A 25,409-nucleotide genomic window follows, 5' to 3' on the forward strand; every position below is an offset into this window, starting at 1 on the left:
TTTCATCCATTCATCTAGTTTAGCTGTTTAACCCTTTACGAACTTTGCTGTGATTGGACGTGACGTTAGCACGAGCTATTTTTAGAAAGGTGTGAAATTATGAAAGGATCGCAGATATTTCTGTTGCACAGGTGGTGCTCTTGTGAATAAAACCATGAAAAGGAAAAACTGAGTTTCTTACCACCCGCTGGATATGGAAAACAAATCAATTAGTTGCAACCCATCCCCCCCAAAAAGAGGATTTTTCATAGATACAAAATGCTGTAACTTTATTTAAAAAATTAAACTGCAACCAGGGGAAGGCATGAGCAATTGTTTGGAAAAGATAATAGCATAAAGTCCACCCGAAACTCCATAATTTTACATCAACACAATTAAGTGCAATTTTAACAAATATAGTGACAAATTATATTTTTGTTCAGCAATGTATTGCAACACCAGTGCCAAATTCCTCTTAAATTTACACGTCTTCTTTAACAGAACAAGAAAATCTATTAATAACATCTGACGTTGTTTTGGTTCAGTTGAAATATCATGCAGTTTCATTTCCACACATTAATATTGCTTTCAAACTCATGGCAAGAACTACCTTTTAATACACAATCATGTTCACCATGTCCTCAGAAAATAAGTTTAACTAAAGCCCCGGTGAGCTATTTGTTTTTTGTTTTTTTTACAAGTACAGGAAGAGGAAAGGCTGGGAATAAATCCTTTCATCTATGCTAAAAATGTCCAAGGGCATTCCACCATAAGGTCTTGTGCTTGAATTGGCCACCTTCTGAGGAGGCAGCAACTTTATAAGCAATCCATGGAGTTATCTGGTAGGTGTCCCAAAGGAGGGACTTTGCCTGGCAGACAGGATGGAGGGAGCATGGAGTTTGGCGTAGGATCAACATTTTCAGAATCTTCCATTTTCTCAGTACAGCCTTCCCAGTTTATGTGGAACCTGGTTACACGTGGGTTCGATGCTAGAATGTTTCTCTGGAGCTAAATAGGGAAGATAACAAAAAACAATGGAATTTATATTAGTATTTTCTAAAGTAATCATTCTGTGACTGAAAAAAAAAGTAAAATGTAAAGACCAATCAAATATAAAACCACAAAAACTATTACCCATAAATATCTGTATCTGTTTTTACTCATTAATGTATCCGTTACAGACGGTGTGAAAAGTTTCTTTGGGTATCAGACCCCTAAAAAATGTGACGCCTACAATCTAAACTGTATGTCATTAGGGCAAAGTTCCCAGAGGCTTACTATTGAAAGTGCCACCTCCACGACAGATTTGGCAGCTTGAAACATCAAACTTGACAATGGAAATAAAGTAGGAATTGGGAACCAAACCATCAGTTTAAAATCCCAAGTTTGATGGCATTAAAATCTGAATTGAAGAGAAAGTTTGAGGATCATGTAACCTTCTGACATTGTAGAGGATGGAGATGGTGGATTTGTGTTTTATTTCAATCAAACCTGTTCAGATAACACATTAAAATGGAATATGGGGGGGACCAAAACGTATTCTTCTTTTGTTAAAACTGATGCAAGTCAAAAACAAAATAACCCCGACATTTTTAAACCACAAATATTTCAGACAAGTTTTGCTTACAAGTGCTGTAAATATATGCAGCTTTCTGGTCTAACCTGAGTGATAGGTTAAGATTTAAGAAAATAAACTGGTATGGTAACCATTTGGGATATTCCCATCAGAATTGTTTGGCCTTGATCAGATTCAGAGTCATTTCATTTTGAGTGTCTCCTGATAACGAGTCCTGATGTGATACTTTTATAAAAGAAGAAAAACAGTGTAATAAACAGATCCAGGTAGGTCACTGTGTTTATTTTATTTACTTTTTTTTACCAATTAACACTCAGAAAACCCTTCTGTGAAGTACCTTGAACAGTCAAGTAAAAATAGTTCAACTATCAACTAGAAAACTACCGGTAGTTATCAACTAGAAAAGATAGGTAAAAGTAATGTGAGAAAGTTTGAAATCTGTAGCATTAGTTCCTTTAAAGTCTTTTTATTTATTAATTATGATCCATGTTTACATTAAAAATTATTTCAAATTGAAGTGATTTTCTCCAAAAATCCCTTTTCCCTGCATTTTGCAGCCGTCTCACTGCTGACTGTCAGCAGCGGGAGAGCACGTTCTCAATAAATAGAAACACAAACCCAATACTTTTTCTACATTTGTAGGTCGTTAAGACAAAAAGCAAGAGTTGCTGTGAATTTCAAACATTTATTAAAAGACTTTTTGACCTCCAAAGTCCAAGTCTGTGAATATCTTGCAAACTTGACAGAGATGTTTGTGTGTGCCTCCAGCTCAAGCTGCTGCCATATTCTGCTGTGCTTTACGGCAATCAAATGTTGTAATCCGCTCATGATATGCAGACTTCTGCTAGGGGATTTATTTGAAATGATCAACTTGAAATATACAGCGCTAATAAAAAAAAATCTAAAAAAATCCAATCACTAATGGGGAGACAACATCTGACACTGATCTATTCTAAAATACGTGAATGGGCAAATTTCCAGGTATATGAATGAGAGACAAGATGCAGTTGTATTCAAGTATACAAAGGCCTCATAATTCACATAAAAAAATAAATCAGATACTATTATTGGAATTACCTGTGCATAGTCTGGCTTGATGGGTGGATTTTCACGCAGCTCTGGACCTGTGTACTCATTGTTCACATAGTAACCAATGCGAATAAACTCTTGGCCTCGATAGGTGCAGGTAATTAGCACTACTGTTACTCCAACAGCATCACTTTCAGGAATCAGTGCCGTGTTCGGAGCATCAGCCTGCAAAAATAAAAGGATTTTTGTTTAATTTCTCTTGAATCCTAGCATATAACGTGTGGTACTACACTTTTATAATTGACTCTAAAAAGTTATACACACATAAAAAAAAAATGCATAAACGACACGTAAAAAATATTATCTTTTTAAATAAGTTGTATTGACATTTGATGCTTTTTCCAACCAAAAAAAAAAAATTAATTACAAATGAAATGACCATTAGAGATTTTTTGAAAATAAAACCCACCTGAAACACAAACATATGTCTTCCAGCCGGGACTGGACCAACCAGAACCGAATCCAGGATTTGATCGTACTCTTCACTCTCCGCTGAGCCAACATATATAATTTTCCATTCCAGGTCTAAAAATAAACAAATTAAAAAAAAAAAAATCACAATACTTGTAGTGAAATCCTTATTTTTTCTTAAGGCCATATCTAAGATAATAGCTAGCTTCAGAAATGTCTCAAAATAGGTAACCATTAGAGTTTAAAACAAGTTTTATATATTCGAATGTTAAAAATTCAAATAACATTAGTATTTATTAACGTGAAAATGTGTGTAGGGTACAGTAGGGCTGGCCCTGCCCGTTTTTATTTCTGCTAATTAGTTGACTCAGGTGTCTCCTCATTCTGATTAACTGAACACACCTGATCCAGGTAATCTGCTGAATGAAGTGGAAACAGGCAGGATGGTGAAACTAGTGTGCGAATACAACAAAACAGACAAAAAAAACTAAATCCACTGATTAAAAAATAAAATAATTTAAAGTCCAATTGAAAAAGTTAAGAAAAAATTTGCTATGAACACTATCCAGAAGTTTGCATTGCCTTTTTAAACGTGATAATTGCAATTCTTCACTTTGTTTATTGAAAAAAAACTCCACAGTAACTCAACTTTCAGATGAAAGTGTTTTTTTTACTTGAAAATTTGACAATAGACATTTTCTTTTAAAACTTGTAACAACGGCCCAGTGGGCATGTTCTACTGTGTACCAGGGGGTCACTAGGCCTGTGTCTAATTTACGTTGCGAGCTGCGTGCGATGACATATTACGTATTTAGGTGATACTTTATCTTGGGGCAGCGCCAAAAACAACCTCTTTAGCTGTCTAGCACCTTTCTCAGTTGGCTTTTAAGAAGTTAAAAACTGAAGTTATAACGTACCGATGCCACTTTGTTAGCCGTTAGGCTAGTTTATAAAAACGAGAGTTTGGGTTTAGCCTCACTAGCGACAAACAAAAGCAACAACAAAAAAAAGTCACTCACCCTCGGGGAGGTCTTCCATGCATTCAAACGTTATTTCAAACTGAAACGGGTTTCCAAAGGGACTGGGGTTATCTAGAACAGCCACATTCAACACCTGTACCTTTGCCATTGTTGCTAGGGCGCTAAACGGTGTGATCCAATCAAGACACAAGTGTCCCCAAGGAGCTCCCAGTCCGAACACCAAATGTTAACAAATTCACAACTATAGCTTTGACCCACGCAGACTTTTTTCAGACGCTTGGTTTTACGCTTGACACGTTGTCATTCTAAAGTAAATCGGTAAATGTTAAATACAATTTACAGATTATTTTTTGCCGCTCTCCCGCCGCTTGACTGTTCTACCCAGCTTTCACTGCGACTACGGCAAGCTGCAAGTAACGCAAAGCGTTGCATTTTCACAACTTATCTCTTCTGCCCTCTAGCGACAAAAACTCAGAGTTTTCAAAAAGCGCCCGGTTAGGATTGTTTTTAAAAAAAACGGATGTGACGAATTTAAATAAAAAAGATTAGTTATTCTGATATCCTCAAATGTATTGATAAAAAAGTGTTTTCACAATTTAGTTAATAGTGACGCTTTTACTTAATACAATTAAGCATTAATTTTTGAAGGAACCCTCTTTTTTCATACAATTTATTCTTGTTGACTGTCTCTAACACCCAATTTATGTTATTTTGATCTCTGATGCTGAATCAAATATTTTCTCATTTTTCCTTCATAAAAGTGTTGTCCATATTTGTACAACTTAAATTCAAGTCTATTTTAACAATTTGATTAATAATTTCTGGTTGCTGATATAATTCATATTTGTTATTGGTACATTTGAAATCATCTGATTCAATCTGATTTGCTGACCTAAAATTGATGTTTAGCCAAAAACTCAACCAGTGTGACTCAGAGATAAATACCTGGGTACTGAACAGTGCAGGTAAAGTTTTCCAGATTCCTTATTCTTGTAAGATAATCAAGTGTAAATTACTTATTTGTACAAAGAAGCAATTAAACAAGAGTTCATGTCAAATCCATTCACATTTTAGTTTCATAAAGTTCATGTTGTTTTTCCACATCAAAATAATCCAAAAGGAGCAGTATTAGAACACTGTACCACACTAGATGGTTCCCACTAATTGGACTGATGATGGCTCTTCCATTTTTGCTGGCACCCTGTGTGCTGTCCGTTGTGATGGCACTTTGTTGTTTTTATGTTGAAAATAAATATACCATGCCTCAATCCAAATGGTATTTCCCAATATCGATTATAATCCATTTATTTCATTTTAAAACGATTTCATATGGGCATAGGTCGATTCGATTAACAACTTCCCTCGGGCAGATTGACCTCATTGGATCGTTGGAATAGAAATCGATTCATTGATTAAGTTGATTAATCGTCACACCCCCAACAGACACAGATAACTTAGGTCTGAGCATTCATAAATGGTTTTCTAGCTTTTATTTTCAAAAGTCACAGCTCATTTTCATGCAAGTCTCTCAAACTAGGCGGTTCCATACATTATTGTTACCCCTAGGATTCAGTGAAGTATACTGAAAACTGCTAAAGCATCCTGCTCCTTCCAAAAGCCTAAATGTGCTCTGTCCCACACAGGACAGATTAGCTCTGACATTTTCTCTGCCTTTCTCAGTCTGAAACGGGGAGATTAGGTGAGGATTAGGGTCCGGTGGGCCAGCTGGCCTCAAAATTCATCCTCCAAATATCTTAGGAATGTTGATATGCCTGCGTGAACGTGAAACCTGGTGAGGGCGCTGTTCTAGTGGAGCCACCACCATCAGACAGGTTGCTAGGTAAACGCGCAGGGCAAAAGCGGCAGCCAGGTCAGAGCAGGTGGAAAGAAGGAAGAAAGGAAGCTTGCGCGCGGGAGGCGACCGCAGGTCAGAACCAAACGGAGTTTCCATCACATCACATCAAAATTATAGACTTTTGGATATTAAGAGGATGTTTGGATTCCTGTTAATTTGATTTGATTTCATTGAATGGAAACAGGAGAGGAATGCGCTCCGCTTGAGTCAACTCTTTTCCTCGACTTTGTACAAAGGAGGGTCTGTCTGCAGGTAGATAACTGTGCGCAGGTAATGTAACACGAAACTGAACCACGTGATCTAAGGAAAAAATTAGTCCAAAACTACTTCACCTCTAAAAACGTCGCGAAATGAATGATTTTACAATTTCTTGTTATTGTAGGCCATTTATTTCTTTTTAAAATTTGCTTAAAGGTGGGGAGGAAGCTTTTCCCACAACAGGAATCCACCTGCTCGATCGATGCTTCCCACTTTGCTTCGACCACCTGGAAGCAGCTGAATCCACAGTTGGTTTGTTTTTATTGTCTTCCCGTAAAAGACAACTCTTTCTTAGCACTTTTTCTGAAGGTCACACAGTGACAGTGTGGCCGAACTGCGGCTGATTCAGAGCTTTATTTTTAGGGATGATGCGCGTTTCCGTGAATAGGTTATTATTTTCATGCGGTCCCAGCAAATTTGATGGTGATTCAACGCGCGGCTGAATCATTCATTGTCAGAATGGTAAACGCGTATTTTTGCGCACTGTACTGTTGTTCCAGCAGCAGGTGCTTAGTGGAGACGATCCACGCTCTCTCTCAGAGGAAGTTGGCCTCAAATGGATCCGAGCTGATGCCCCCGCAGACATGGCAGCCCCCCGGGATGTGGTGGCCCCACCTGGAGTCGTTTTTGGGAGCGTTTTGCTGCTCGGTATTGGCATCAGCCGCGTATGGGGTGAGTTCACCGCCGATCCCAACACTCCCATACAAATGAGCCTCCCTCCTGACCACACCTGAGCACACATTACGCCACCAAATCTTTCTGGGACTGGGAGAGATTCACTGGATAAACAGCCTGAAGCCTGCTCTGACTTGCCAGCATTTTAATAAATGTATTATGAATAAAAGACTCTTCCTTTATAGTGACCATATTTGACCCATTTAATCCCCCTGTGTGTGTTATCAAGTTGTACCTTTGTCCTTGGAAAGTGTAATCTTTAGTGAATGATTGACTCAGAGGAAGTGAGGGGTGAGTGTCAGTTTTCAAAACAGAAGTCTCTATTTAGCCCCGTTATTTAAATACCAAACACAAAGTGTGTATTTTTTTCCCCTCCTATTGTTGGAAGTAAAGTGCTTTTTTTGACTCAGCATTCCTGAGTTTTTGTTATTTGCTCTGCTGATTAAAAAGTTACAGCAAAGCAACTTGGTGTAGCCCAATGATCACATGGCTGCTCAAGGATCAAATAGCTGGACCCAGTGCTTGACTGGAGGAGTACCCCGGAGTGGCCACAAAGTAACCATGCTCAGAGGAAAAAGTCTTCTGTGCTGTACAGTACATTTAGCTTCCCTCATTATGGTCTGTGTGTGCAACAACAGACCATAAGGAATGGACCAAAGAGAAATAAGCTTTAATGGGTCCTTAATGGACACAACAGGGAAAATGAAAGCTATAGACGGAGACACTCAAGAGTTGATGCTTGCAGGTTTCTAGTCAGTCACTTCTACTGGACCTGTCTGCATGAAGCAAGGTGGTCGACTGAATCGGGCTTCTCTGTTCTTTCTGTACTATTCTTTTTCTTGTTTTTCAGATTATATTAATATTAGTATTTAAAGTCCCACTCCAATCATCTTTTGATCTATTATAAAAGCATTCCCAGTGGTCATTTAACTATGATTATGCTGTTTTTAGGGTAAATAATGATAATAAAAAGTCATTTTCTAGAACACAGACTATGCAGAGCGGCAGTAATTCATCAGAAATCCGACTGTTGGTGTGGAGTAAGCCTTCCATGACTTCCCATCATCCCTTTGTTCATACTCTCTCCTGCTAGCTTACAGCACCCCCCCCCCCCCCTTTTTGTCACACCACTTATGTTAGGATGGGGGTGTAAGGGCCTGTAAGCTAACGGGGGAGAGTGTAACCAGTTGGATGATGGGATGGGATGCGGAGGCGGGCTTACTCCGTGCCAATAGTCCCGCCCAATAGTCTGAGGCAAATTTCTGGTGAACTACACTCCCACTCCAAAGAAAATGTGGCATAATCATAACCATAAGAACAGTGCAATGCTTTTAAAATAGATAAAAAGACGATCGGAGTGGGCCTACTCTACAAGGAACACACCAATAATGTGATTTTCTAAAAATACTTTGATGTTTCTTCTTTTTTAGGGACTTTAACCACAATCAAACCAAGGGCAGAAGAAAATAGATCTAATAGCACTGCGGTAAGTGAAAAAGTTTGTCATAATGGTTTTATGGAATTCAATAAAAACTGTCTGATTTGTTTCATTTAGGGACCCAATATTGCAGCTATTGTGGCCCCGACAGTCACTCTGGGCGTTCTGGCCATAGTTCTGGGTGTTTTGGGTTGGTTATTCTTCGTGGTGAAAAAGAAGAGACAGACTGAGGGGACGTACAGACCCAGTGCTGAGGAGCAGTCCGGTGCCTGCAGTGTGGCCGCACCAGATGCTCTCAAGTTACCAAAAGAGGAAAGACTCATTTAAGCTTTGTGCTAAATCATCAAACGGCCATTGTGGTTGAGTTTGTTTGCTTGGACTGGTGACTTCTGATCATTTGATGATTCTACTTCATCCAGCGCTCCATGCAGTGAGGCGTAAAAAACTGACAATGCGTCGATGGACAAACAAGGAGCGAACTATGATGCGTTTTCCTGCCACTCCATTTCAACAAGCACTGAATTGTTCCTGCCTGGTACTGGATGGATCTTTTGTGGAGAAGGCCTGAATGTCATCTGTGCTATGCGGAAACAGGAGCTCCAGTATTTTAAAACCACTAAGAGGAGTAGTGTAGATTTTTATTAAAATACAATTCACCACATAAACTATAGCTGATAAAAATGTAGATTTTTACTGAAGAAATCTGTTTGAAATATTTACCTCATTTTTTCCCTTTAATTTCAGTCTTTTTTATTTAACAAAGGACATAAATGCACAGTTATTATTATTGTTTTTTTTTTCTTTCTTTACTAATGCACCAGAAAAAAAAACCCCACAATCAATACAGGTAGTGCTGATTTGGAGTGACCTGCTGTAATAAAAATGAAATTTCACACGGAAATTACACAAAGCAATATGCAATCAAATGTTTTCACCTTTAGGTATTTTTTAAGTCACATTGCAGGAACGTTACATTAAAATATTTGTTATATTCAAGCACGTTTTACTGTGGTTCAGCATGTTTATTGTTTTTCACATGTATTATCGTTTATCATCAAAAAAAGTTAAAAGGATTTCAGAAATATAAATTGCCTCTCCAACAAAACAATAAAGAAACAAATATGAGGTTTAAATTTGTAGTTTAAAAAAAGTACCAGAATCATTTATGATTAGGTAGAAAAAGGAACAAATTTGATTTAAAAAAATGCACCCTTCAAAATAAAAGCAATGTTATACAGGATCAGAAAAAGAAAATCTTGTTCTGGCTGCACTAATTAGTAATAATTGCAGTCCTTTATACTGCTTTTTTAGGCCAACTTTAAATTACATTACATCTTAGAATTTTTTTTTTTTAGCAATTTATAAGACATCCTCCAACCTAGTTAATGGAATATTTATTGGAATGAATGCTTGATGTGCAAAATACATCGTTTGATTTAAACTTATTTTTAGTTAGAAACTGTTTTGTTCCTTAAAATATTAAGTAACTAGAATTGGCTTGTCCTGTTCTTAAAAACTGTTTTTTTTTTTTTTTAAATAATTTATAACATTCTAACTGTCCATCTTTATGGTCCACTAAAAGGAAAGGTGACAAAGTAAAGCAGGAAGTCAGAGGCATGAAGGAGGCTTTCAAACATAATTTTAATCTTCCTCATCTTTCAGAGCTTCACAGTCAAAGTCATTTGCTTCTGTGGATGAAAAGGCAATGACAGGATAAACAATCCAGTGCAGTAACAACATACAGTTTCAACAAAACTTTACCAATGACAGCAAGTTTTAATGTCTAACACTAGAGCACTAGAAGTAACAACAGTGAGCTAAGTAGGTGTTCAGTGAAACGTTCAATTTAGGATGGATGGGGGGATGAAATGTGGGTGTGCTAGCTGCGTTTCAGGCTTTATGCGACTTCTTCCTCGCCCTCCTCCTCAAACTCGCCCTCCTCAGCGGTGGCATCCTGGTACTGCTGGTACTCTGACACGAGGTCATTCATGTTGCTCTCGGCTTCCGTGAACTCCATCTCGTCCATCCCCTCGCCCGTGTACCAATGGAGGAAGGCCTTACGGCGGAACATGGCGGTGAACTGCTCAGAGATCCGCTTGAACAGCTCCTGGATGGCGGTGCTGTTGCCGATGAAGGTGGCTGCCATTTTCAGGCCCCGTGGCGGGATGTCGCAGACGGCGGTCTTCACGTTGTTCGGGATCCATTCTACAAAGTAGCTGCTGTTCTTGTTCTGGACGTTCAACATCTGCTCGTCCACCTCCTTCATGGACATGCGTCCCCTGAAGACTGCAGCCACGGTGAGGTACCGGCCATGGCGTGGGTCGCACGCCGCCATCATGTTCTTGGCATCAAACATCTGTTGGGTGAGCTCTGGAACAGAAAGGGAGCGATACTGCTGGCTCCCCCTGCTGGTGAGGGGTGCAAAGCCTGGCATGAAGAAGTGCAGACGGGGGAAGGGCACCATGTTCACAGCTAGCTTACGCAGATCTGCGTTGAGCTGGCCGGGGAAGCGCAGGCAGGTGGTCACGCCGCTCATGGTGGCGGACACCAAATGGTTGAGGTCTCCATAGGTGGGGGTGGTAAGTTTAAGTGTGCGGAAGCAGATGTCATAGAGTGCTTCGTTATCGATGCAATATGTCTCATCGGTGTTCTCAACCAGCTGGTGGACGGAGAGCGTGGCGTTGTAGGGCTCAACCACGGTGTCGGACACTTTGGGGGAAGGCACCACGCTGAAGGTGTTCATGATGCGGTCCGGGTACTCTTCGCGGATCTTGCTGATGAGCAGGGTGCCCATCCCAGAGCCGGTGCCTCCGCCCAGAGAGTGAGTGAGCTGGAAGCCCTGCAGGCAATCGCAGCTCTCAGCCTCTTTCCTCACGACATCCAAGACGGAGTCCACCAGCTCAGCCCCTTCAGTGTAGTGGCCCTTAGCCCAGTTGTTCCCAGCTCCACTCTGGCCTGGGAAAAAAAAAGATTTGAGAACAAAAATTTTTTTTTTCTGAACAAAGACAGGTGGAGCCTTCATAAAATATAAAGCTCACCAAAGACGAAGTTGTCAGGCCTGAAGATCTGGCCAAAAGGACCAGACCTGACGGAATCCATTGTGCCGGGTTCCAAATCCACCAGGATGGCACGAGGCACATACTTTCCACCTAAAGACACGTCAAATGACTTTCAGGTTAAATACAATATATAGACGTCAGTTAAAAAGAGGGTGTGGAGCAGATCTGGGTACCTGTGGCTTCATTGTAGTAGACGCTGATCCTGTCTAGCTGCAGATCGCTGTCTCCATGGTAGGTACCAGTGGGATCAATACCATGCTCATCGCTTATCACCTCCCAGAACTGAGAAAAAAAAGATACAGAAAGGGTCATTCAGCTCACGAACGTTCATGGAACAGAAATGTAGAGATCTGTAGAGATCATTTTGGGGGGTTAGGGAGAAGCCTCTAGTGGAAAGGAGGTCAAATGTTCCCAGAGAAGGAGTTTCCTCAGGAGGAGTCCGACAAATGACTGATGTGGATTATGAAAAGGCTTTGAAGGAATCCTTAAATACTCAAATTAAACTTCTATTTTTTAATTGGGTTGAAAGCAAATATTCAGTAGAAACGGATTTTTAAATGGCAGATAAGGAGAAAAATACGGTCAAAGTAAATGAGGGGGAGGGGAGGCTCCTTTCACAACGAAGCTTGATAATTGCTTCTACTTTTACACAAAAGCAGGAAAAAAAAGGCAATTATCGAATTTTAAGTTTTTTTTTCTCACCATTTGCAATTTCCGTATTTCTTTTTTTAATGCATGTCTTTTAAATGTTTTTTTCTTTAATTAGTAAATGAATGCATCGCCATAATTTTTATGACCTGCTGGAGTGAAAATGCAAACCGAAATACAAAAGAAAATATCAAAGCTAGAATCATTTTTGCATTTCTTGACTTGTTTCATCTGCAAGCATCGCGCTGCTTTCTAGAAAGTTCCCGATGGATAGATTAGGCGGAGGCTCTTCCATGGTCACCGACCGAGGCGTGTCTGCGTGAATCTTACCAGTAGCGCCGGGAAAAAAGCATATTCGTCAACTTACCTTGGCTCCGATCTGGTTTCCGCACTGGCCGGCCTGCAGGTGCACAATTTCACGCATTTCGGACCGATGGATGGGGACGCTGTCGACAAGAAGATGGGGAATCTGGGCAGCAGAGTCTCTGAAGATGGCTCCTGAAGTCTGGCGGATGAGGATTCGGCGAATCGCTTTTTAAGACCTTCTACTGGCCTGAAATGGTGGTGCAACGTGACGTCATCGCCATGGCAACCATAGAACGGAGGAGAGCGGCGGGGTGAAAAAAATGGAGAGAAAAAAAAGGGGAGGGGGGGGGGACCCTTACTCGTGGAAATGGCTGATAGGATGCGAGCTGCTGCATCATTCATCAAAGAGGCTCATTTTCTCACGGACCGAGTGACCCCAAATCTGTAAATCACCCACGATCACGCACCGGTACAGGTGCAAATATGACACGGTTCGTTCCAGAATAAAAAAATAAAATAAAAAAAGAAGCAAATCCCCAGTATATTTGCTGCTCCTGAGACCAAAATAAACAAAAACTAATCGGTAAAATAGATTGAAAATAGTTTTCAAAGTACAAAATAAGTCTGGAGTAGGCCCACCTCTAAAATGCCCCCACTCCCCATGTCTAAATCTCCAATAAAACAGTTAAAATGGAATCTAAAAATGAAATTTCTGGTATTATTTGTTTCATTTGTGTCTCTTGTAACTGCGGGAACATTTATTTTAATAAAGAAAATATTTGAAATACTTATTATTGTGTCCCACAACATGCACACAACCTATAGCAGAGAATCACATGATAAACTGGACTTGACATCATTAACCAGGATGGCTAGAGCAAAGGGAAGCTTTACTTTTCATGAATTTTGATGCTCAAATGTCCTCCAATTCTGGAATGACCCACATATTTTACTCCAACTGCATCCATGGAGGCGTTCTGGTAAATTTAAAACAGATTTTCAATAGCCAGTGTCATCAAAGTTAACAAAATCAAATACGAAAGAAATACACTTCAATGTCACATGGGCCTGCCATTCATCTTTCCACTCATTTTACAAACTAAATATCTTTTGGGGTCACAGGATTGTGGTGTCCATACACCCTGGACAGGTTGCCCGTCTGTTGCAAGAAATAAAATAAATGTGACATGCAAACAATGTGCTTTGCTTTTATGCTATAAATAGTCTTTGGTTATTTTCATATTTGCATTTCAGACTCCTCTTGCTGTGTTGGAACCAGTGTAAAATGTTAATCTAAATTTGCAAGCCCTCTTTGTGAACTGTAAGGGTACATCTCATCTACTGACTTCCTGCTCTGAAAGTGATGGGAAGTTGCACATGAATTTAATCATTTGGGCTCTTTTTTGAACATTTTACAACTGGGCCTTAGACTTTTTATTTCATCAGATCAATTCTTTTTACAGTCAAACAAAAACTACAACACATTCAACTCTTAATTCATTGCTTGCATGAGTATTTATCTTTGCCTAAAGTTTCTGATCACTTATGTTCTCAACACAGGCTGAGCCTGTAAAGACAATGTGTGGGAGTTGGACAACAATACATGTCAATGAAATTTTATACTCAGCTAAATGGATCCACTTAAGAGTAACTTAGTATCTTAGAAGTGCTCAGAAAATGTTAAGCAGGCAGTAGCCTTGGGCATTCGCATGTCATTTCACATCCTGAAAGATTGCATTCCTTACTTGTAGCCATGTACCAACCAGTTTTATTTCCTGCTTCCCAGCTTTACCAGACACAGTGTTTTTCTCACTGCAGCAGGACTGATGTTACACCCAAAAAGTACAGGAAACCCATGAGCATTTGCTACTTCTTGTCAAGAACAATAGACGGGCAGTTGGTGCGGTCAAGAGCGCTGAAGTCATGCTGTAACTGCTCCACACCAAAGCCAACACGTGAGGACCAGCAGAAGTGGATTTGCTTTGACAAAAAACGCTCAAGCTGACGATCATGATTTTCCCAGAAGAGGATCTAACGTGTCCGGTGTGCTGTGACATCTTCAAGGACCCGATTCTGCTGCCGTGTAGCCACAGCTTTTGCAGGAACTGTTTGAAGCGCTGCTGGGACTCAAGGTTGCGAGGGTGTCCAGTTTGCAGGAAAAGAGGACCCAAGGCCGACCCCCCATCCAATCTGGCACTAAGAAATGTCTGTGAGGCTCTTCAGCAGGTCAAGAGGCAGAACTCAGAGCGGGGCGACAACTGTGATCTACATGGAGAGAAGCTAAAACTCTTCTGTCTGGCTGACAAACAGCCTATCTGTGTTGTGTGTCAATCCTCCAAGCAGCATAAAAACCACAACTGTTTGCCTACTGAGGAAGCACTGGTGGACTGCAAGGTAGGAAAAACAAACGGTTGCCCAAACTCTATTTCAAGTGACAAGTGTCAGCATTTTTATGAGTTAGCCCTGGTAAAACTGTCAGCCTAAAGCATTTAAAACATCCAAAATGTGTGTTTCACCTGCTTGTCTCACAGGACGAACTCCTTGCTTCCCTTCAAAACTTGGAGGAGAAACTGAAAATTCTCAATCACATTCACAGGAGATCCACTGAAACGCTGACCTACATTAAGGTAACACCTTATAAGACAGCTGAAGGATTTATTACAACGCAATCCAACTGACATTTTGTTTCTCTTTCCTTCAGAGTCAGACTCTTGAAACCCAAAAAGAGATCAAGAGTCAGTTTGAGGAGCTGCATCAAGTTCTCTACCAAGAAGAGTCCTGGAGGTTAGAGGCGGTGAAAAAGGAGGAAGAGGAGAAGGTCGCAGTGGTGACGGAACAGATGCAAGAAGTGTCAGCAGAGATGCTCTCAATCACAGAGAACATCTCTTCTATTCAGAAACAGCTCGTGCTGGACGATATGGTATTGTTGAAGGTTTGTGTTAATGAAGCCAAAGTTTTTTTTTGTGTTTGTTTCAAATTAAAGTCCATCGTTGACTTTACACTTTTCTTTTTATTGCAGACATTTGTAGCCACTCAGGACAGGTAGGGTCCCTTTTTTACGTGTTACACTGGGAATGATGCATTCACTGATGAGACATCTGCTGTCATCACAGAAGCAAAGACATTTGGTTGAATTCACAAAACACAGCTGGGTTACTGATTGATGTGGCCAAACATCTATCCAATCTCAAATACAGAGTCTGGGAGAACATAGTGGACCATGTGGACTACAGTGAGTACATTATTTACTTTTAGTAAACGTCAGAAATTGTAGAAAGAAATTTGCCCTTTGACCTGTTTTTTTTTTAAGCTCCTGTGGTGTTAGACCCAATCACAGCACACCCATGCCTCAGGATATCTGGGGACCTCACATCCCTCAGTTACTCAAAGGAGCCCAGCTGTTGCCCTGACAACCCTGAGCGCTTCCACATGAGCGCTGAGGTGGTGGGCATGACCGCGTTGGGCTCAGGAAGCCACCACTGGGTGGTGGAAACAGGAAGCAATTCCGACTGGTTCCTGGGTGTGGCTGCACTGTCCGTGCAGAGAAGCGCGGAGGTGGCCGCTCGGCCTGAAAACGGCCTCTGGACTTTGTGTTTCCGGGATGGAGAGCTCAGGGCCCTGACCTCCCCGCCTACTTCACTGACACTTTCGAAAATACCAACACAGGTCAAAGTCCAGCTGGACTACAACAAGGGGAGGGTGTGCTTTTATGACTCTACGGATGACACGCTCATTTATGACTTTACTGAAATATTCACAGAGCCGTTGTTTCCATATTTTTATACACAAAGTTGCCATCCATTAAAAATTATGCCAGAGAAACTGCTTATGACAGTGTTGCGGCAATAAGTAGAAATGAGTAAGAAATCCGAGAACAGATGTTACCAATTAATGTAAAAGAATAAATATTGATTTAGGAACACCGCACAACAAAATGGAAGATAAACACTATAAAGACATATACAGGAGCAGACAGAAATTCAAAATAACTGTGTTTTTGTGAAATATGGTTTGTAAACTGTTTTAGTGAATCGTGAAATGTCCCTTATGTCTTCAATTTTAGTTGGATGTCTGAATAGATGTAGCCATTTTGATGTTTTTGTGTCAGAAATGTTTAGATCAGGGTTCTGTGACGTAGGGTTCAAGAGAACCACACGGCCCCTGCACCTGCAGAGTGCATTTTATTTTGAAAGGAACTTTTTTCTGCTGCTGTCAGAAATTAAATAATCTACTATTATCACATATAGAAAGATGTAACATTGGTATAATTCTGTTATTGTAAATATTTGAAAGCTACATTGAAAAATGATTAAGTGAATAGCCACACAAACATAAATCAAGTGTAGTTTTCTAAACCGTTAGGTGCTATATTGCAGCTCTTGCAGGGTTTTAGTCAGGAAGAAACTGAACTAAATGGTTCTTTTAGGGTTAAGGGTTGTACCGACCTGATTTAGATTCTTTGAATTATTATCGTAATTTGCATTATTTTATGTTTCTCTGATGCTTTTTTTTGATAAAATTCCAGTCTTTCATAAAATACTTTAACATCTCTTTTTGTCTTTCTGCTTCATCTTTTTTATTGTTTAAATTGTATTTTCTAAAAATAATTCTATATTCCTGTAAGATTGTGGCTCTTCCATTCCTTTCATCTTTAACTTTTTTATAATTATTTTTTTATTAATTTAGTTTTTGGTATCTTTGAGTAGCAGTTAGTCAAACATTTTAGTTGTTTTGAACTTATGTTGAGCGTTTGTGTTTTCATTTCTTTATAAAATAGTTTTAAACAACCTCCACAACATTAGGTGTTCATATCAACTATATGAATGTGAATGTATAGGTTGAACCAAACCAAACATAAAAAACTTGAAGTGTAAGTTTTTATGGTGTTTTTGCTGACATCTGTTCACGGCTAAGAAGGTATTCTCCCATTTTTCCACAAGGTGGCGCCAAACTCAAAACAATTGTCTGTGGTTACAAATCCTGCTCTCCACGAGAGAACTTAAAATGGGTTTAAATTAAACAAATAAGTTAACCCACTTGTCACAGTGCTTTTTATTTGTATTTTTCCAAATTCCCCTACTTTCAGAACATTAAATGTTCCACTTCATTTTTACAAATATCATCAGAGTTCTCTTCTGTTTAGGCAGGTGCGCTTTGAGCAGGGGCAACTTTACTTTTCGACAGGGAGGAAAACTTCTTGATGCAAGCATCTGGAAGGAATGGGACCTTTTCAAGGCGTAGCAAATAGACAAGAGGCTGGATGGTGCTGCTTATATTCAGGAAGGCGAAGCCCACAGGCTGCACATAGCAGCGAAAAACATGAGGCAAATAATGGTCTTCAAAAGGAAATAGTGCAACAAGTGGCAAGTAGTTAAACACAATGATATAAAGGATGGAAAGCACCATCTTAAAGGCTTTTTTCTTCATGGGGTGCATTTCATCTTTTCCAGCCCCACGGGACTTCTTCAGGGCCCAAAGGATGCTTGTGTTACACGCCACCATCCAAGTAAACGTCGCAAGGACCTCACCTGTGAACACCTTCTCAAAGTTGGGGAAGCCTCCCATCATTTTTGCTGTTGAGTAGGCGAGGGTTAGGCAGAACACCAGGATTGTGAGGATGAGCCTGTACTTGATGTGCTTCAGCTGGCCAAACTGGATTGGGAAGAGCACGGCCACAAAGCGATCCAGGCAGATGCACGACAAAAACAAGGGCCCGCTGGTGTCTTTGACCCCATAGGAAAACTTACGAGATGCCCACACTGCTTTGCTGTTCAACAAAAAGAGATTCAAGAAGCCAAGGGGGGTCATGGTACCAAAGTATAAATCCATGAACGCTAAGCAGCCTATAAATATGTCAGAAGTGGAGGGTTCTTTGCGGTTGTGGATAAGAACAGCAATAACAAGCAAGTTAGCAGGAATTCCCACGATGACATTGACAGACTGTACGGCAAGGTCAAATAAAATGGCCTCTACATGCATCTCACAGCCATCGAACACGCTGAAGGACTTATGCGTGGCATTGCCGTGATCCGTGGCGTTGTGAGCTGGCGTGGAGGTTGTGTTGAGTGGCGGGACATGCATGTCCATGTTTCTCTGTCTGATGAGAGAAGAGCAGCCAAAGAGATTACTGTTTCACATTGTCCTGCATTTACAGATGAACAATCACAAACACTCTTCATTTATGCATCAAGCACAAAACCATACAACTTTACGGAATAGCGTCCTGATATTTGGGAACATTGTCCAGCTGTGCAAATCGAGTGTCATGTTGTTTGTTGGATCTTCAGTGTCTAATCTGGCATGAAGTTTTGGTCTCAGTAGGAATAAAGTGGCTGCACAGGCAGTTACCAGAGAGTAAAAACATGTTACAAACACCATCAGGGCCTCTCCTCCGGCTGTTATCTTGTTATTGTGTCTGTGTGAACTCTCCTCTGGGAAACGTGACTCTGTGAAAGCAGGGACATCAAACTCACTTAAGGGACTCCTGGCGAAAGCACCACCCCGTTCACAGCAGGATAAAAAGGGACAGTGGCTCCCCAAAAAAAGGTGACATCCTGCACAAAGCCCATTGCTTGTTTGTGTTGAAACTTGCTTAATTCATGGAGCTCCTGAAAATCCATTTGCATCGTGTAATCATACTTCTGAGAAAAACTGATGATAAACTAGGACATGGATTGTATAAAGCTGAATTGATGGAATGATAACGTCAGGCATCAAGGAAGAGATTACTTGTCCACTGAGCCTTAATTCTTTGCTCCTAGCCCCCCCCCCCCCCCCCCCCCCCATAAAGGCTTGTTTTTGGAAAGAATTTGCCTGATCTTTTTGGGAATCAAGACTGAATGTTTGTATGCCTGAACTGTCTAATTTGATGGACTACTGTTGGGGGCTGTGACTGCTTCTCTCCGTGAAGACAGTCCCTAAGAGGGTGTCTCTGCCTCACCCAGCCCCACACTCCTGTGGGATTAATCACTCCGATGAAGACAAGATAACTTCTTCAAAAAGACGGAAGTCCCTCGTGATCGCAGGTTCAATCAGTTGTGCATTTCCTCGGGCAGTTTGAAATGTAATCAACAAACCAGGCAGAGGAGAAACTTTACAAATAACACATCGAGCTAAACACACCTGCAATCCTAAATCTGATTAGGTCTGTGTCAAAATATAATTTGTATGTAATGTATATAATGTATTTAGTTCAAAATATAAATGATAACTCTATTAGGCAACAATTAATTGTGCTGCAAAACAATATTACCTTAAGCTTTAAGGAAATAAAGCCAGTTTATGTTACATTTATTTGATGTAAGCATATTAAAGCAAGAAACATTTCACATTTTCAGCAGCAATTTTAGGTTCAATATCTATAACATTTCTGCTTTTTGTGATCGTCGTTGCTTACCTTTAACTGGATTTCTGTTACAAGATATGAGGATGAACAATTGTTTACCGTCATGAGGAAATTCTTGGTCTTTATTATTTTGTTTGATCTAATTGATTCAGTGTTTCTTTCTGTCTTTGGAGCTTGTGTAAAAAAGATATCTAAACAATGTTCATTTTGTTAGTCTCCAATTTTTTTGGGCTAAAACTGTGTTGTGCCCCTAAAGTTTCAACTTTTTTTTCAGTCAAAAAGGGAAAGATACACAAACTGACAAACTCCATTATTTTATTTTCTGCAAAAATTTGTCAAAACAGCTAAATTAGCAACATTTAGATTGAAATTGTTAAAAGGAATTACTCAGACATGACTGAATTGCATCAAAAAGCAATGTCTTAACTGACAGCTTAATGTCTTCACACTGCCAATTTTGTATATATTTAAATGAGACGTTATGGGGGGAAAACAAAAACCAATACATAAGCCAATATGGTTTACAAAGTTCAAGCTGTATACTCACCAGCCGGGCTGGTTCTCCAGAAGCATGTAGCGGCTGGGCTGTTTCATTAGGAGCACTCATTTATAAGTTCTGAAAAGTGTGGTTGACCAGGAAGTGATGCAGATGAGAAAGGGAGGAACAGTTTGACGACGTGAGTGCATGATGGCTTCTTTAGTTCAGGTAATATCAAGCCGCTTCTCTGCAGACGGAGGGGTTAGAAATGGAAGACAAAGCTCTTCTGGTTGATTTGATGCTGGGATGACTTTAGGCCACTTTTAGGGGTGCCTTAGCCCTCCTTAAATTCAAAACTAGCACCTTTCATAAAAAACTTATGAAAACATTTGAAATTGCATAGTTTTTAAGTAGACCAATAAAATGAAAGAGATTATGTGAATATATGTGAACTACTGCATGTGAATCTTGCTCTTTGATGTTTTTTTTTTTAATGTAGCCACAAAGGAATAAAATGAACCAATGAGAGCATACAGTGGCGTTTTGCTAGTATTACTTAGCTTAAGCTCACAACTTTGTGTCACTCTTGCGCCTCAAGAAAGACATACCTGTAAGTGCACATTGGGAGTGTTTGAGAACATCAGTTCAGGAGGTGAAATAAAATAAAAAACAGGAAAAAGAAACACATAACAGGTGTGGTGACCCTCTCAGTGTCACTGAGCAGTAAAGCGATTGTTTTAATGACTGTTTAATTACATTTGAGGCTGTGCGTAGGAAAGCAATGTTCTGTTCCTGTGGGCAGGGACAGGGCGAAACCCAAGAAGCTTTCTGCACAAAGAGAGTGCGGCTGAAAAAAGAGGAATAAAGAGGGGGATTTGCTCTTGATTGCATTTGCTTGGTGGGCAGTAGAAGACTTTAAACCATGTATGCATGAAGAACTGCAAGAAATAAAACTCAGAGGTGAAGCTTGATATTGAACACTAACAAGCTCACAAAGTATGTTTCTGAACAATGACCTTCAAGTTATTTGTGTTCCCTTGTAGCAGCTGTTGTTCAATGTATAATAATCCTGTCTTGTCAGATTATTTTCATTTTGCTCTGTTTTAAATACATTTTATCTAATCATTTATGCCCCAGGTTCCTTGTGGCGAACATATTTATGTCTGTCTGCCTCCCTTAAACGAAAACATTTACCCAACAGCCTTCAGGAGTTGGTAACAGTTTTAATGTTGCTAGGGCATGGAGGAAAACACAGTAACAACATGCAGGTACAGCTATTATTCCCTCTAAAATGGAACTGTGCTGAAATAGTGTCTTCAAAGCTGACTGTGTCATTGCACAAACTAACAAATTAGTCCAAGAAAAGTTATGGAAAAATCATTTCTGCAGAGGCATCTGTTTGTATTGTGATGTTCCAGAAAAATGTCATAGGTTTCTTTAGGTTGAATATATATATTTAATAATGTTGTGTCTGCATACTTTGAAAACTCATTATGTTGGGCTTCTCTCCCATTTTGAATTATGCATATGTTTACTAATGTTTCATTAATATAGCAGGGGGCAGCGGGTGGCAGTAATGAGGATCAGTCATTTGCATTCATTCCTCTGCGGGGAATAAATACAAAAGTTGCATTTATGAGCCTAAAGACATGCAGTTCATGTCAAAGTTAAAAAAAAAAACAAGGAATACAAATATACTATCCCAAATTATGTTAATAAATACAATTTACTGCAATACATGATGGTTTTAAGAGCCAGTCGGCAATACCTGAATAAAGTGTACACAGAAAAGAAAGCCACAGTTCAGCAGCACAGATGAGTCCCCATTCTTGGCAGGAGAAAAGAAAAAACACTTCTGGCTCCATGAAAGCAAAGTGGAGGAGCTTTATAATATTTGTTTTATCGTGACACACATAAGGAAAACGCTTGTTCTGATTTTGATTCTTAGTTATGTAACACTGCAGGATTAAATCCCCCTAGCAAACATGACACGTATTGCTTTCTTGTCCATCTTGAACTACTTTTTGTTGTCATGTGTTTACTGGAATCATGTGCTGTGGAGACCAATCATATTATGAGAGGGAATAACTGGAAATTGGAGATCAATTATCCAAAATAAAGCCCAGATAATCATTTTCTGGTGTGTTTACTGACTTGTTTTCCTGAACAAGTGGAACTGATGACCGGGAGAAAGACTGTTGGAATTAGAGACAGGACAGAAGCTTTTCAGATCATCTGGATAAACCATCGATGATTAAAAATGCTGCTTATATGAGAAGGCAAAAATGAGAAACAGATGAAGGACAGTGGGAAATTAATTCATGACTTTTTCATTGTGAATGGAAAAAAGATGCTGTTCATAGCTTCATAGCCATGGATGCTGGTTTGAATGTGAGCAGCATTCAAACCAACTTGAAAGTGCAGGAATGGGGTGATTCTCCCGGGAAAAATGGGTCACTTTGCTCTGATTACAATGGTGTGGTGTAACTTTAAGTGTAAATTAGTATGTGTGCAATAAAGTAATCATTTTAATTAGGGCAGCTGAGGGGGGGTGTTGTTTGCAGGCAAAGGGAGTAAACACGAAGCTTAGAGTTTCATTTAGCATTTGCTCATTGACGCGAAAACAGCAGGCCTAAATGAACCATTTTTCTCTCTTAAATGGTTACAAAGCTTTTTTTAAAATAATGTTCGAGGTGATGAAACCCACAGTGATTTGCATTTTGCAGCTAGAAGCATTAAATTGCTTTGGAAAATGCTCAGACCACACCAAATGCTTAGCGTGACAGATTTGTGTTGGGAGCAGTCTCTACACGTCATTCAATTTTTCATGAAATCACAACAACACAAACGGAAATCTCTTACAAGCTAAAATATATTTTTATGTAGTATATTATTTTTGTTTTCTTACAACTCAATTTCAGGTAATAGAGTTGACCATTTTATAAAATTACAGCCCTAAAGGAGAAAAGGTTGAGGTTACTTGGGGAAAAACAGGATAAATCATAAAATATCAGGCTTATTTTTGGTTCCTGGTGACAACATCTCTGAAAACATCTGCCCCCCCACTTCTTAATGTGATTTTTTTTCTAAATGTGATGTGGAATTAACCTGGCTTTATGAGTGCAAAACACATCTATTTGTATTTAGAAGTCCACATTAACCCTTATCCTTAAAACAGCAGGCATTCTTTTCTAATTAAATGAAAATCTTAACAAAGAGTTGCAGAAAAAAGTGAAATATGTGAAAAAGCACCAGCTGGACTTATGCTGATTTTAGATATGTTATAGCATTTGCTTTGCGGGCTCCTTACCACACCGCCCCTGCAGCACTGTCCCTTCATCTGAACTCTGCTGAATGATCACGAGAATTGGCCAGGCTTCAGGTTTAAGTGGGAGTAAAGGAGAATATCAGTAGTTGTGGGAATAGGGAGATAACACTATGGGTCACATAGTTATTTTTACATGCTGGGACATGGTCCAGCTCCTGCGACGCGAGCTATGGGGCTATATTGTGCCTCATGGGTTCACAGGAACAAACACCTGCTGCTGTTCTCAGAATAATTGCAGACACTGTTGAAGCTATAGAATGCAGAGCTCCAAGCCTGGAGCAATGTTTCAGTAGTATTTTGTAATATATAATTTAAAAATCTTTCTTATTTCCATCCACAATAAGACTAAACATGAAAAGCCAGACTGGTGGAGATGTTGCATTAAACTGAAACACAGGAACACACTTTGTGTCCATGAAACCCATCAACATTTGCAGCTGACAGTTTTGTGATAAGACGAGTTCTGAGCTGCACGGCTGACTCATGAAGATACTGAGGCAGCAAGTGTTACATTTAAGGAAATCTATGATATCAACAAAGAAACAGATTTTCATCAGAAGTGTGAGTTTGTTCAAGAAGGACAAACGAGCTTTTGCTCTACAACAGTGACAATAAATTTTGACAGAAAGCAAGGACACACTACACTGGCTTACCACGAGTGAGCTTGTGTTTATCTGGAGGAGAAAAAGACAAGTAACAACAAACCTTTGAGCATCTAAAATGGGGGTCTGCAACCTGTGGCTCTGAAGCCACATTCCGCTATTTTACCCCTCCATTGTGGCTCTCTGGTTAAAGAAAAGTGAAAGTTTTTTTTATTTTAAAAAGTAACTGTAAACTAAAAAAATGAGTAGTAAAGCCAAGTTGAAGGACAGTACAAATTACTCCATAAGGTTCCTGACAATGTCGCTGTTATTCTACAATAATCCATGAATCCTTTGTAGATGACTAAAGTCGTACCAAAACACTTTCACTCAATTTTGGACTCTGTGTATCACAGAGCACAACCAGAATTATGAGCCGGGATTATAAGGGATTATATTTTCCATTTTTGAACAATTACAAAAAATACTGTAAGGGTCACTGAATTAGCTCGGATTTAGTTTCAGATCGATAGATTTATGAATTTCTGGCTGAGATGCATCAAAAATGGTTACATAAACTGAGTTTTTTTAAAAAATATTACTGCTGACATTACATGACATTTGCTGGATAAACATGATCCTATGTGGCACAGGGTGTCTTTTATTTTGAAAGGAAGTCATGTGAACCACTGTGAAATTTTACAAACCATTCATTATTTAAAAAAAATACTTTTTTCTCTTTTAAAATTTTTTTATGCCAAAATAAATTGTTTGTTATATTCAACAAGATAATACCAATACCATAAATAAAAATTAGTGTCTTATTTTTTTAAGGGTGAAATAAGCCTTTGTGGCTCCTACTGGGTTTTGGTCCCTAAGAAATGAACCGTATTGACTCTTCATGTTTTTAAGATTACATTTTTGTGTGTAGAGCCACGGTACAAACACAAAATGCCTTCTGCTGCTAGGAAGAGGGATGCAGAAACTCTTGTCACATTGTGTTTGTGTGCAGCTCAGTGTGATTTAGAAGGTTGTTGTGGATAAAGATGAAGTTGATTTGAGTCTCCATCATGTTTAAAGCCCCTCCTTGTTTCTGAAGAGCAGCATTTCCACCTGAACACATTGACAGATGTGATTTCTAATAAAAAGGTATCAGAGAGACTCTTGTCTGATGCTTGTCAGTGAAAGCATGGTAGGCTGGCATCACAACCGAGCATCCGTCAGCTCCTCTCTCGTAGCCCTGACAGAGCTGCTGATGGAGCTTTGGCGGAAAAACACCCTGGGCCTCACCGGGGAGCCCAGAAATGCTTAAATGGAAACCACTATAGTGTTTGATATTAAAATGCCTTGTCTGGAAATGTAGAATATTCTGTTTCAGGCTTGCTCCACTATTTTTTTTCCGG

The 25,409-nt window shown here is 39.7% G+C and overlaps 5 protein-coding genes across 6 annotated transcripts; 2 read left to right on the top strand and 3 right to left on the bottom strand.

Annotated features, from left to right (window-relative positions):
- Nucleotides 1–248: 248 nt before the first annotated feature.
- On the bottom strand, nucleotides 249–4,450 carry LOC101163979 (histone chaperone asf1b-B). The gene is made up of 4 exons (XM_004071384.4): nucleotides 4,075–4,450; nucleotides 3,054–3,169; nucleotides 2,633–2,809; nucleotides 249–987 (listed from the first exon to the last, which is right to left on the bottom strand). Exons 1-4 carry the CDS (start codon nucleotides 4,181–4,183, stop codon nucleotides 796–798), a joined length of 594 nt encoding a protein of 197 aa, XP_004071432.1. The 5' UTR covers nucleotides 4,184–4,450; the 3' UTR covers nucleotides 249–795.
- Nucleotides 4,451–5,802: 1,352 nt separating this feature from the next.
- Nucleotides 5,803–9,260, top strand: crb3 (crumbs 3, cell polarity complex component; the record flags this gene model as incomplete). The annotated part of the gene is made up of 6 exons (XM_011478111.3): nucleotides 5,803–5,962; nucleotides 6,075–6,160; nucleotides 6,305–6,400; nucleotides 6,649–6,820; nucleotides 8,254–8,309; nucleotides 8,379–9,260. Coding segments are annotated over 6 exons (780 nt in total), but the record flags the coding sequence as incomplete, so codon positions are not given.
- Nucleotides 9,261–9,883: 623 nt separating this feature from the next.
- LOC101164232 (tubulin beta-4B chain) lies at nucleotides 9,884–12,513 on the bottom strand. The gene is made up of 4 exons (XM_004071385.2): nucleotides 12,336–12,513; nucleotides 11,494–11,602; nucleotides 11,300–11,410; nucleotides 9,884–11,216 (listed from the first exon to the last, which is right to left on the bottom strand). Exons 1-4 carry the CDS (start codon nucleotides 12,390–12,392, stop codon nucleotides 10,159–10,161), a joined length of 1,335 nt encoding a protein of 444 aa, XP_004071433.1. The 5' UTR covers nucleotides 12,393–12,513; the 3' UTR covers nucleotides 9,884–10,158.
- Nucleotides 12,514–14,077: 1,564 nt separating this feature from the next.
- On the top strand, nucleotides 14,078–16,823 carry LOC101167368 (zinc-binding protein A33). Of its 2 annotated transcripts, none has more exons than XM_020705262.2 (6): nucleotides 14,078–14,668; nucleotides 14,806–14,901; nucleotides 14,976–15,206; nucleotides 15,294–15,316; nucleotides 15,391–15,506; nucleotides 15,585–16,823. In XM_020705262.2, exons 1-6 carry the CDS (start codon nucleotides 14,285–14,287, stop codon nucleotides 16,121–16,123), a joined length of 1,389 nt encoding a protein of 462 aa, XP_020560921.1. In that variant the 5' UTR covers nucleotides 14,078–14,284; the 3' UTR covers nucleotides 16,124–16,823. The 2 variants fall into 2 exon arrangements, with proteins under 2 accessions (XP_020560921.1, XP_011476414.1); XM_011478112.3 differs by having other exon boundaries at nucleotides 14,079–14,668; nucleotides 15,388–15,506.
- Nucleotides 16,824–17,413: 590 nt separating this feature from the next.
- Nucleotides 17,414–18,361, bottom strand: LOC101167621 (G-protein coupled receptor 183-like). Its single transcript, XM_023957937.1, has one exon. The coding sequence runs from the start codon at nucleotides 18,359–18,361 to the stop codon at nucleotides 17,414–17,416; it is 948 nt and encodes a 315-aa protein (XP_023813705.1).
- Nucleotides 18,362–25,409: the final 7,048 nt, after the last annotated feature.

The sequence above is a fragment of the Oryzias latipes genome, chromosome 8 (genome assembly GCF_002234675.1).
Source record: "Oryzias latipes chromosome 8, ASM223467v1".
In the NCBI taxonomy this organism is placed as follows: domain Eukaryota; kingdom Metazoa; phylum Chordata; class Actinopteri; order Beloniformes; family Adrianichthyidae; genus Oryzias; species Oryzias latipes.